Source organism: Canis lupus, chromosome 1, assembly GCF_048164855.1.
Source record: "Canis lupus baileyi chromosome 1, mCanLup2.hap1, whole genome shotgun sequence".
Taxonomy (NCBI): Eukaryota; Metazoa; Chordata; class Mammalia; order Carnivora; family Canidae; genus Canis; species Canis lupus.
In genome coordinates this window covers 78,329,021-78,341,924 of record NC_132838.1, presented here as the reverse complement: position 1 = coordinate 78,341,924, position 12,904 = coordinate 78,329,021, and the positions used below count along the sequence as shown (strand labels likewise).

The following is a 12,904-nucleotide window of genomic DNA, read 5'->3' as shown; positions in this document are numbered from 1 at the left end:
ACTAATGTAGAGAAGACAGATGTCTAAGCTTTGGCTCCACATTCTTACAGATTGATCATTTCACGTTCGTCTGTGTGCGAGAAGTGCTCCTTCTGCTCCTGAAGTATCTGGTTGGGATTCCATTTCTTTGTTGGAGAACCAAACCCATCCACAAGGTAAGGAATCCTGGGGAGCCTTCAACCCAGACTCTTAGGGTTTCCATTGCTAATCTCAATTTCCCAGAGGGTTTGGTACGGCCAATGACACAACTCGATTGGGAAGTGTAAAGAAAGAATGGACGATCACTCCTGTAGGAAAGAGATGTGGCACACCTAAGGGTTAAGGAGGGACGAAGGTTTCTATTTTAAACTCACAGATTCTCTGAAGCATTGGCAAGTCTTGGGTAATATACCACTCATGTTGCTGTGGAACATGTACAAGACTTTAGGGACTTTTTCTGGTTCACTGAAAGCAAAATCATTCAAGAGGACAGGGGAATTTGAATACATAGGTGATCCTGAGTGTAATTGTCAGGGTCCAGGTAAAAATTCCTGGTAGACAATGCACTTTGAAGGCAGTCAAACTGGTAAGACACAAACAGAGGCCTCCAAAAGGTCAAGGAGGAACCCAAGTATTAATGGATGGAAGAAGCAGAAAAGTACATATAGGGACATGTATGATATGATGAAAGTAGAAAAGTAGGATGATATGTAGGAAAGTAGAATGGCAGGGTCGAGTGGTGACCTGAAGGACCGCGGAAGGGTGGAGAGGTTTTTGGACTTGTGGCTGGGAGAGGGGCTGTGGACAACCTCTTGATTGTCCCCTCCCACACCCTCAGAAACCATTTGTGACTCTTCAGTGCTCTGTGATGTAAGCCTCGGGAGTATATATATTCAGAGTCTGCACACTCAGAGCTCAGTTGCCTACTGGCAGCCTTGGGATTCAGAAATGGAGATTGAAAACTGGAATGTTTTCACATTTCTGAATAGCGGAAGAAAAGAATCTCTGAGCTTTGGCTCCACATTCTTGGATATTGATGGTCTTTTCCTCTTCCTCTGTGTGTGGGGAGTACTGCTTTTGCTCCTGAGGTGTCTGGTTGGGATTCCATTTCCTTGTTGGAGAACCAAACCCATCCACAAGTTAAGGAATCCCAGGGAGCCTTCAACCAAGATTCTTAGGGTTTCCATTGCTAATCTCAATTTCCCAGAGGGTTTGGTACGGCCAATGACACAACTCGATTGGGAAGTGTAAAGAAAGAATGGACGGTCACTCCTGTAGGAAAGAGATGTGGCAGGCCTAAAGGTTAAGGAGGGACGAAGGTTTCTTATTTGAAACTCACAAGCTAACTGAAGCATTGGCAGGTCTTGGGTAAAATACCACTCATGTTGCTGTGGAACATGTACAAGACTTCAGGGTCTATTTCTTGGTTCCCTGTAGGCAAAAACATTCAAGAGGACTGGGGAATTTGAGTACATAGGTGATCCTGAGAGTAACTGTCAGGGTCCAAGTAAAAATTCCTGGTAGACATGCACTTCTCAGGCGGTCTAACTGGTAAGACACCAACCAAGTTCTCTACAAGGTCAAGGGGGACTCATAATGGAACAAGTGGAAAAGTACATATAGGGATGTGTATGATATGATGAAAGGAGGATATTAGGATTGCAGGATAGGAAGGAGACCTGAAGTACTGAGGTAGGATGTAAAGAGTTCTTTGGGGTGGCAGGTGAGGGAGAGGCTGCCAACACCCTCCTGATTGTTCCCTCCCACACCCTCAGAAACCATTTGTGACTCCTCAGTGCTCTGTGCTGTAAGCCTGTGGACTATATATATATTGCATCTGCACACTCAGAGCTCAGTTGCCTACAGGCAGCATTGTGATTCAGAAAAAGGATTTTCAAAACTGGAATGTTCTCCTTTTCTGAATCGCGATACTGAACCATGTCTGAGCTCTGTCTCTACATGCTTAGAGACTGACCCTAACTTTACCTGTCTGTTTATGTGTATGGAGTGCTCCTTCTGCTCCTGTTCTATCTGCTGGGGATTCCTTTTCTACATTGGAGAACCAAATCCATCCACAAATTAAGGAATTCTGGGGGAGCCCATCAACCCAGATTATTATGGTTTCTGTTTCTTATCCCAACTTCCAAGAGTGTGGTAAGGTCAGAGAGACACTTAAGATGGGAAGTCTAAGGTAAGAATGGACTGTCACTCTAGGAAAAGAGATCTAGCAGGGCTAAGGGTTAAGGAAGGACTAAGGTTTCTATTTGTAACTCACAGGCTATCTGATGTGGTGGCGAGTCTTCAATAAAATCCCACACTCAGGGATTCTCTCGTCCTACATTGTGTTATTTAGAGAGTATGGGAATCCATATGACAGAAGAAAGCTCTGTAGCTCCTGACCATGAGTCACATTCTCACATCAGGCATTAGTAGACCAAGTCTTCCTTTGTGTTGGGCGATCTGGAGCACAGTGTTGAGTGTCTGCGAACAGACTGAAGTCAGAGCTATGTCAGGGGACACAGGGTCCTGCCCTGAGGGAACACAGATGTGAGTTCAGGCTTCAGGTTCTATGTCCTCCTTGATCGAAGGACTTCTGACTGAGCATATCAGCTGTGGGCCTCACAAAGTCGTCCTTTCAATTATCCAGGGTAAATAGAAAACTTTTTATCACCTTTGCAAGGAACACACAGTTCTATTAATTAAAATTATCCCTACTATTCTTGGATGATAGTGTCTCCATTTCTGATGGAAGAGTGAGAGCGAGAGGAGTCCCAACCCTTCATTCTTTTATTTTTGTTCTAGGGTCAGGGCAGAGCCAAGAGGAGGAGGAAAGGCGGGCCACTGAAAGGTAAGGTTCTGCCTATCCCACCTGAGCTCTCCAAGGGTGACCCTTGCTGTCCTTTTGGTAAGGGCCAGGTCCATGATCTGAGGATGTTGGCTGATAGTCCCCTCAGAAACAGAGGGCTGAGAGCACTCAGAGCCCGAGACCCTTAGATTCCCTATTCTGCCCATCCCAGAGCATGAAGCAGTGATGGACCTGGGCGAGGAGGGTTGTCCACGAGGTGGCCGTGTGAGATGTCAAGAGTCAGAACTTCTGGCCCTTATTTGTGAAAGACTTGTGACCTCATGGATACTGTAGATTCCTCCCCGAGGAATGTGTGTATGTTGTGTGCTTCACAGAGGTCATCTCAGCATCACATGAGATAATGTGCATGAAAATACTTCCTACATGACGCAGGCTAATACTAACCTGGTTCACATATTGATCATTTGACCTCATCTACTGATTATTGGGGCTTTCAGACCTTAATATCCCAAGGGTGTGACATTAAGGGATTCCTGTATTAATGCATAGGCTTCTCCCTTCACTGCATTTAACCCATTCTCCTGGTTTCCCAGACTACAGATGCTACCAGGGAGAAGTGGAGAAGACACGGAAACTTCTCGCTGTTTTAAGAAGGTGACCAGTTTTTCCCCTTCTATCCTGATCCCTCTTGGAGCATGTTTTAAGCAATTGCAGGGATTCGATATACAGCCTCCATAGTCATGGGCGGGAGGGGGCGCGTTAGCCATAGTAACGGTGGGGGGGGGGTGCGGTATGTGAATGAAGGCCTGGGGGTGACGGCTACTGAGTGCATGGTGAATTCATAAATGTGGGGCATTGTGAAAGGGCAGCAGGCATCAGGTGGCCCCTCCCTTGCCAGGCCAGCATGTCCTCCCCATGTTGTGCTCCTGGTTGCAGCTTTGTACCTCCTGCCTCCTGCAGTCCCCTAGGCCGGCATCATGATACCATCTACTTTCGTCAACTGTTATGTCCAGACCCCTCCGTGAGGTGTGTAATGGCAAAACTGCTGAGATCAATCGACTGCTGTTCCCGGGGGCCCTGGAAGATGCTACTTTCTTGGCTTCCACAGCTCCTGTGACTGACTCATCATTCACTCTGTCCCCTGCCTTCTCAACAGTCCCTCCAGGAGACCTAATATCAGCTTCCCTGTCTGAGCCTTCTCCACCACCTGCCTCCATCTTCTCACCTAACCCAGTGACCCCCTTGACTGACTTATTTCCACCCTCACCACCGGGTGATTCTTTGCCACCAGAGCATCTTCCTCCCTTGCATTCCAAATTCCCTATGGACCATTTCTCACCCCAGCCCCTTGCCTTTCCCCCAGTCCCACCACATGACGCTCAGACAGTGGATTCTCTTGTCCAACCAGAGGCCAACTTGTCTCTGAATACCATCTTCAACCCCTTACCGGAGCACTCCCAAACAACAAATCCCACTGATTCATCTGCTTGTCCCCAAGCATCACCAACCCTGTCTGTATCACCACCAGACCACAGTATAACTGCAACTCAGTCTAAGTCATTTTCCATCACAGTGAAGTCTGTTCCAGAGAGCTTATCTGCAGATAGCCCTGGTGGGTTATCTACTTATGTCACAATGAACACAGGTATTGACCACTCCAGCTTGTCAATTTCAGACTCCCCTCGGTGGCAAACTCATGCCAGAGACTTTTTCCCTTCAACCTTGGCTCCATGTCACTTCCCTCAAGAGTTTCTGGCCCTCCATTCTTCAGAGGCTTCTTCCAGGGGTGACCCTGCAGCCAACTTTACAGAGCCTGGTAACCTCTCACTTCTCAGCCCCGATGTCCTGGCCCTGCTGGAGAAACAAGTCCAAAAGAAGAGTGACCTCCTGATGTGGAAGGACATGAAAGGGGGTTCTTCTTTTCCAAAAAACCTTAAGCCAGACTACCCACCAAATTCATTGGGGAAAATGCTGGGGTCAATAGCTTATAAGCCTGACCTGTCAGACTTGCTTCCTATCTGGAGCAGCAAAGACCAATCAAAGGAGATGCCTGTGCATCGGCAGCCCCCATATCCTACAACCTTAGAGGAGGGCCATTTACAGCAAACTCCTATCCAGCTCTTCTGGGGTCTCCCAACTTTGCATAGTGAGTCCTTGTCCTCTGCTGCCTGTGATTCGGATGATTGTTCCTCAATCCTTATTTTCAGTAGGATCTCGAATACCTCCACAGGCCAGGAATCTCCAGTAGTTCCCCATCCATTTCCTCTACCATTGCCTGAGAACCAGTCCCAACCTATCCCTCAGATCCAGCCCCAAACACATCTTAAATCCCCACTCCCACTCCTGCCATCTGGTCCTCTACCCCAGATTAAGATCTGTGGAGTGTGTTTTCACAGACCCTAGCACAATCAGAGCCTCTCCTATCCTCTGAAATGCAAAGGTTGGAATGGAATGTGTTGCAGAAGCAACAGGAAAGTGTGTGGGGTTTACCCCCTGTGGTCCAAAGATCCAACAAGGACTTTTGTCCTTCAGCTCCTAACCATTCTATTAAATGCCCAGCCTCCCAGGCCCGTGTTGCAATCTCTATCCTTCCTGGGCAGTTTCCTCTCAGTGAAGAGCTTCGAAAGGAGCTAGAGCATTACCTTAGAATGAGGCTCATCCAACACCAGTGGGGCCTGCCACGCAGGATCTGAGTCTGTGTCACTGATGATGCCTCCGAGTGATTCTTCAGAGACACTTAAGTGCCAGCGCTTTCGTGGACGCACATGGATCTCTAAGAGTCACAGTAACCTGAGTGAATCTGAAAGCTATGAGCGGGATTCAGAATTGCTTCATCTACGGAACATTGACAAGTGGAAAGATGAGGGACACAACCCAGGGAGTGGCCCCAAAGATCATCTGTTCAGTCAGAATTCTTCAGATAACGATCTGGGGTAAGATTCTGAGAAGGAATTTAGGAGCGCATCAGAGATATATCCAATGTCTTTGGACACTGCAGGTCAGAGACAACATGAAAATGTCCTGAAAATACTCTTGAGCAAAAAGTTTGAGGATATCAATGAGGGTCGGCTCCCTGGGACTGTGCATAATTCATGGCATACTATGAAGCAGATGTTGCTTCTTTCGAAGAAATCCCACACTGAAATAAAACAGAGAAGTTTGCCACCATCAGTGGGTGAAGACTACACCCTGAATACCTTCCAGGAGCTTAGCTTTGTTGAATCTAGTGCACAAGAAATGCTGGAAGCCCATATTAGAAGGTTTTGTATGAGGATGATATGGGGTCTACCCCCCAGGGTCCTTGAATCCATACAGCTCTTTAAATTGAGAGAAGCCTCAACTCATTCTAGCTTTTGTTCCTCAACAAACCTGATTTCTGAGGTAAATTCTAAATCTCTCCTTGGAGACAAGGCAGCAATAGCAAACTCAGGCCCCATCCTGGATCGTCCTCTCCCTGCCACCTCAACTATGGGTGAGGGAGAACAGAGAATCCCAAGGGGATCACCCTCTCATATCAACCATGAGCTTGTAGAGGATGTTCAGAGAATTAAGGAAGGAAGACAGACTTTTCTACCTATCAGACATGACACCACAGGCAGAGAAGTCAGAGACAGACTCTCCCAGCCAACAGATGGCCCCCAACACAGACTGCAAGGGAAGCTGGGGCCGGGCATGAGCCCAAGGATAAGAAAATCATGACAGTTGGTGGGAAGGTTCTAGAGGAGGAAATGGGGTGCAGGCATGCAATAGATATCACCTGCCCTCAACAGCCCCTACCCTCCCCAACCAAGTTAGGGAAAACTCAGCCAAAAGCACAAGTACAGGCCCAGGCACAGTCTGTCCAGGGGCATCCTTTCAACCACAGGACTCCCTCCTGTAAAGAGACAGATACCAAGTCCTGCCACCAAGAAGTTGTCTATGGTGGCCAAGGTCATTCTAGAAGTATTGGACAGATCAGAGAGAAGGAGAGATGTCCCCAGAAACTGTGGCGTTTAAGGACCAGCTGTTGTGTCAGAAGTATCCCCTATCCATGCCCCACAGGGAGCCTGTGTCCACCCAACCCCCACCAGCAGGCATCCAGGTGGCCAGGGTCCTCCGGCCAATCTCTTGGCTGCTAAAAGCTCTGTGTTCAGAGGTCTGTCTCTGCTCTTTAGACATAAAACTTTTCTCCAGAATCTCCAGGGCGGGAAGACTTCCCACCCCCAAACAATCCCCTATGAATATTGATACTCTCCAATAAATAATTCTCTAATAGTGGTGTCTTTTCTGTGTACTGCACTGGGGGCATGGGTTTTGGGTAACTCAGGGCTTGTGCTCATGGAAAGGAAGGAGTTAGTTCAGCTGTTTTTGATTGCTCCCTTTGGCTTCTGAAAGGTAACCAATGTCCTTTAGCTCTTGAGAACTATCATGTGCCCCCAAAAGCCAATTTCCTCTCTGATGAGGTGTGAGGAGATGGGCTCTGTCTCCTGTGCCTTAGCTTAGCCTGACTGAAAACGTTTAGCATCCCACACCTTTCTCCTCATTGAGTGTTTTATACCCTTTAGAGCAACTGTTCTATACCTGAGGAGGTTCAAAGACAGGTATAGTTTCAGAAAATAACGATTAGGCCACTGTTTCTCTTTCACAGTTATTGTGGTACAGTGGCATAATCATTACTTAGAATTCAGTGACCAGACGATCCCACAGCTGGGTAAAGTCTGAATGGGAGCGTTTGGTGGGGGGATGTTATCCCAGTTGATCTTGGGATGGTTGGGATAGAGTCTACGAACAGAGATGCTGCTTAAGCATCTGTCATGTGGATCATGTTAAACTTGACATGGAGGTTTCCACTGGAAGTGCTTCCCTTCCCTAGGCGTTTCCTCATTTTCCGCAGAGAAAAAGCATCAATTAGCTCTCAGGCAGACACCACCTCCCAGGGTAAGATGCCTTAAACGAAATGAAGAGGTGGAGGAGTGACCTTGCTGGTGGAACGAAGGTTTATGCCTCATCACCCCCCTATCATGACCACGTCCTGCTCCACTTTTTCTTCAATCTGTTCCACGCACCACATCTTTGAGGCAGTTTGGAGCACAGCACAGCCTACTGATGCTTTATACCGAAACGGCATGGGGCTGTCCCTCCAGTACTCAATACCTGCAGAAGGTCATGCATGGCATCCCTTTTTGGGGAAGTTGAGCTTGGTGCCTTTCTTCTTCCACGCTTGGGGGCAGTGTATAAGATCTTGCCTTCAGTATGGATAGTTCACCTATCAGGAGGGAGGTACCACCTTTGATATTCATGGCCTTAGTGGATCCATGTTAGGTCTCCCCCAGAGGACCTGCAACTTATGAACTTGAGTTGAGTTCCAGACTGTGTACCGAGTAGAGATATTGTGGGGCTTACCATGGACCTCCATGGAATGCATTTTCTAGGCCAAGCCTGCACACATAAGCACACTTACAGTAGGGTTCTGGAGAGAAGGCAACTCCACTTGAGACTGGGACTCAAAACTGGGGCGGGTGTCCTAGAGAGCACCTGAGGTAGTCTAGAGAGACACATGACTGTTCAGGGCTAATACAAAACACCAGAAGTCGGCTACCTCTTTCACTACCACAAGTATATCTTCTTGTGCAGGGTTATCATTGACCCGATAGTGTCTGAACCTTAGGGCCACAGAAAGAAAGAGTGTGCCCGCGGCCCTGAGAGGGACTGTAAGTGGAATGGGGCCTCAGGCAGGGAACCTGAGGAGGTGATGGCATAATGGAGGCTCTAACATCTGTGGATAACGTGATATCACGTCAACTCTTTTATGATTTTATTTATTCATGAGAGACCTAAGCAGAGGGAGATGCAGGCTTCCTATGGGGATGTGTCCCACCAACAATTAAAAAAAAAAAAAAAAGCCTCCAGTACAAGTGCACCCTGTCAATCCCCTTCAGTTCTTCCTATCTGGCAAAATCTTGTCTCTCTGCCTTTTCTAGAAATGCCTTTCAGTAAGTAACTGATTACTATTGGACTATGTCTCACATCTCAAAATTGGGTCTATTGATGCCACAGGAAAGTCAGCCCCAGCAGTCCCTGGAATTCATTCATTCACTCCAGAAATGGTTATGCCAGTCTTCCTGACACATGAGCAAATAAAGGGAGTTAAGTCACTATTTCCTTAGTACATTCTCTCCCCAGTGTTACTCGGATGTATTTGTTTAACACTTCTTTGAGAGAGAGCAGGGGCACAATCACAGGGAGTGGCAGATGGAGAGAAAGAAGCAGGCTCTGCTGATCAGAGCTCAGTCCTAGGACTCCAGGATCATGACCTGAGCTGAAGGCAGACACTTAACAGACTAAGCCATGTAGGCATCCCTCTGATCTATTTTAAATTTCCTTCACATTCCTCAAACTTAGGCCAGATTCACTTGCCTAGTAGGTGTGCTGGACCACCATTCACAGAGGAGCAGTCAAGCCGTGACATGGCAGCATTTCATAAAACATAACAAAACAAAACAAAAACCTTCCAAAAAACATTTTCCCATTTCTCATTTTCCTTTTCCTTCCTGTTATGTGGAAAGATGTCTCCTTCCCAATTTCAATGGAAATCTACTTCCTAAAATGTCCTTATTGAAAGATAGCTAAATTCTAGTCTTGGTGGACCCATGCACCCTTGCCAGATATCCTCCTTCACCCTTCCTTGTCTATATGAGACATTCAATATCTTATATTTCTTTAACAATTTTGCTACAGAAATGTTTAAACATGTAAAAGAGCAGATAGAGCAGTATAACTTCACACATATCCTTCACCCAACTTGCTCTATTATCATTTAGCAGATGTGATCCATCCCATCTTTTACACTAAAGTGAAGAAGCCCATTTAAACATCTTGCCATTCATCTCTTGGACATATGCTATATGCCCATGTCAAAGCTCTCACATTTCTTTGATATTTATCACCTGTGGAACATCTTCACCACAGACGTATTTGCAACATTGGCACTGAGCTTCAGAGACTTTGACAATCAGTTCTCCTGTGCCTTATTGTCAACCCTGAGGAGCCACTGAGTGACTTCCTCAATTCCACACAAGAAGTAATCTTACAGAGCAATTTCAGGGCAGCATTTCACCGTCCCTTAATCACACAGTAACTGTAACATGCAAAAATGTATGGAAAGAGATCACTGTACATGTTCATAAAGACTTGACACTGTTCTATGTGTTTTCAAATATTTAGAAGAAAAATTTTCCTGTCACTGTTCAAATGAACTACGTGTTCCAAGTTGAACACAGTCCATCAAACATTCCTCTCTTTCCCAAAATGCCTTTAAAAGTAAACGATAATATGAAAAAATGCTCCACATCATTAGCCATTGGGGAAATGCCAATCAAAACCAGTATTTGCTAGCACTTCACACCTACAAGGATGGCTAGAATAGAAAAGATAATACAAGTGTTGGTGGGAATGTGGAGATATCAGAAACCCCATAGTATGTTGGTGGGAATGGAAAATAGTGCAGCTGTTTTGGAAAACAGTCTTGCAGTGGCTCCAAATGTGAAACAGAGAGTTATCATGTAACCCAGCAGTTCCACTTCTAGGTGTATACTCAAGATAAATGAAAACATAACTCTACATGTAAACAAAGGTTCATAGCTATCTTATTCATAAGATTCAAACTCATGTCACACCACGGATGGACCTTGAAAACATCATGTTAAGTGAAAGAAGCCATCCACATCAAATGTCCGGAATAGAGACAGAAAGTCGATTGATCTTAGAGCCGAGGGATGAGGGGAGAGGGAATGATAGAAAAAAACTGCAGATATTTTTCTCTGGAGTCATTTAACATTTTAAAATGGACTGTAGTGATGCTCATGTCTGTGCCTATACTGAAAATCATGGAACTATACACTTAAATGTGTGAATTGTATGGTATGTGAACCACATTTCAATAAGGCTGTTAAAAACAAGGAAAGGATTCAAAAACAAATACTTAAGGATAGGAAGAAGGGGAGCATATAAAACAAAAGATGTCAACACATTTTTGCAAGGTGGAAATCCAGGGGAGGAGTGGTAACTTACTAGCAGAGCAAAAGCAATGTGCTGGCAAACCACTTCACAACTGTAAAATCCAGAAGACGAGCAACCTGGGCACCTAGATAAAAAAGAAATGAGAGGTTCTGTGTAGTAAACATGTTGAATCATTGGTCTTTTTTGTTTGTTTTATGTTTATGTAAGTACTATCATGCATACAATTTAAAAATCACCCCTTTTGTGGAACGTTGATGCTCTTTGCCAATATTCTGTAAAACTTTGTAGAAAAGTTAGCATACTTCAAATGTGCAGAGGATCCCGGGTTTCTTGCCTGGGGCAGAACCTGGGACAACTGTTTTAAAGTTGGCATTGCACACGTCTGGGGTCTGGGTATGGTGGAGGCAGCAGCTGCCGGAATCAAAGCCAGAAATCCCAAGGGTTGGGCTAACTTCATTTTTAAAAAGTATATATTTGAAAAAAAAAAAAAAAAAAAAACTTGTGGCAAAGTTGCGTCGACGGTAAAGCCAGGTAGTCTTTATCCAGATACCTATTAAGAATTTGACCTATTTACAATCTCTGTCTCCTTTCCTCCTCTCTCTGTGTAGGAACCCAGGTATATGCATGTGAAAAATATGCATCCATTCGTGAATATTTGAGAATACATTTCATGCATCAAGCACTTTCTCCCTGTATATTTCAGTGTGCATTTCTTAAGAAAAAGAATACTCTTACAGCACCATTATCTCCTTTTGTAAATTTAAAATGGACGCAAAACTGTTAACCTATCTCCAACTCATATTCCATTCTTGTCAATGTATCCAGTGGTATCTTCTATCTATGTGTGTTTGTTTAAACGTTCTTTACATGATTTGGCCTAGGATCACATACTACATTTAGTTGTTGTGTATCTTTAGTTTCTTTTAATCTGGATCAGTTTCTCTGCCTTTTTTTTTTTTTTTTTTTTTTGGAAGAGACCTTTTTTTTTTTTTTTTAAGATTTTATTTATTTATACATGAGAGACAGAGAGAGAGAGAGGCAGAGACACAGGCAGAGGGAGAAACAGCCTGACCTGGGACTGGATCCCAGGTCTCCAGGTTCATGCCCTGGGCTGAAGGTGGCTCTAAACCGCTGAGCCACCAGGGTCGCCCCAGAGGAAGACCATTTTTGAAAGATAAATTTGATGTGCCATGTTTATAACCCCTTCTGACTTGGAAATGTTTTTGGGTGGAGCTAATCTTGCTTAGACTTTAAAGGATGTTTGTACAGTTGCGGGTCCTAGGGTCCTTCCGGACAGTCAAGACCACACTTTCTATTCGAAACTAATTCCAGAGCTACAGATATGTGGAGGGAGTTTTCTTAACAGAGATACCTCCTGCAGTCAAGGAAGGGTGTGTGGGGTGGGGTGGGCTTGAAGTGTACCTTCCTTTCAGCTAGTGGCAATGGTGAAGCTGAGGATGCAGGAGAAGAGAGGTGGAGAAAGGAGCTCTCTCCACTGGTAAGCCCTCCTCAACGGGAGGGATAGGACTGGGTGTCTAGGGCCAAGACTGATTCATGACAGAGGGAATGTAGGTGAGTCAAGGTAAGGAAATGATACAGGGTTAATTTCAATAGTACATAATCTAAATGATGAAGCTGTAAGGGTGACAACTATTAAATGACTACTAGTGTGGGGAGATGACACAAATACATATAAAGCATCAACAGGAGCGACATTATTGTTTAAAATGGATAGAGATGCCAAAACGTATTTGGCGAAACGCCAGAAGGTACGTGGGAAAAAATACGTTTCATGGAAGAAGCAAGGACATGTGTGATTGGAAAACCCCTGAAAGGTACTGCTAAAGATAATTACAATTGTGCTCATCAGACATTATGCTCGAGGAGCCCACTTTGTAAATTGAGATGAGTTCGGTCTTGTGGGCTATGGTCCAACACATTTGCTCTGTGAAATAAAGGAAACATTAAAAATGTTTGTGGGAGGAAGGGGCTTTGATAGCGAGAAGAAAGAGGGAGCAGGCCTTTGAGACACTCTGTGTGTGGAAGAGAACCTGTAGGGCACGAATAGCCTTAGAGGGATTTGGGGAAGTAGAAGCATTACAACTAAAGTTTTTTAAGTTG

General features: G+C 45.2%; 1 protein-coding gene and 2 long non-coding RNA genes across 9 annotated transcripts in view; 1 reads left to right on the top strand and 2 right to left on the bottom strand.

The window, feature by feature from the left end:
• LOC140638965 (uncharacterized) overlaps nucleotides 1–12,904 on the bottom strand; it is a 28,611-nt gene that overhangs the window by 4,941 nt on the left and 10,766 nt on the right. The window contains exon 2 of the long non-coding RNA XR_012035884.1: nucleotides 10,835–10,907. This is a non-coding gene — a long non-coding RNA (uncharacterized lncRNA). The remainder of the gene's footprint in view (nucleotides 1–10,834; nucleotides 10,908–12,904) is intronic.
• Nucleotides 1–12,904, top strand: part of LOC140638926 (spermatogenesis-associated protein 31D3-like) — a 189,900-nt gene that overhangs the window by 166,985 nt on the left and 10,011 nt on the right. For 4 of the 7 annotated variants that reach the window (XM_072837092.1, XM_072837081.1, XM_072837059.1 and 1 more), the window contains 3 exons: nucleotides 51–155; nucleotides 2,782–2,827; nucleotides 3,379–3,439. In XM_072837092.1, the coding sequence (XP_072693193.1) occupies nucleotides 3,386–3,439 (54 nt within the window). In that variant the 5' untranslated portion in view covers nucleotides 51–155; nucleotides 2,782–2,827; nucleotides 3,379–3,385. The other 3 variants (XM_072837121.1, XM_072837037.1, XM_072837101.1) reach the window with 2 other exon arrangements.
• Nucleotides 980–3,138, bottom strand: LOC140638969 (uncharacterized). Its single transcript, XR_012035885.1, has 3 exons — nucleotides 2,255–3,138; nucleotides 1,319–1,410; nucleotides 980–1,251 (listed from the first exon to the last, which is right to left on the bottom strand). It is a non-coding gene; the product is annotated as an uncharacterized lncRNA (long non-coding RNA).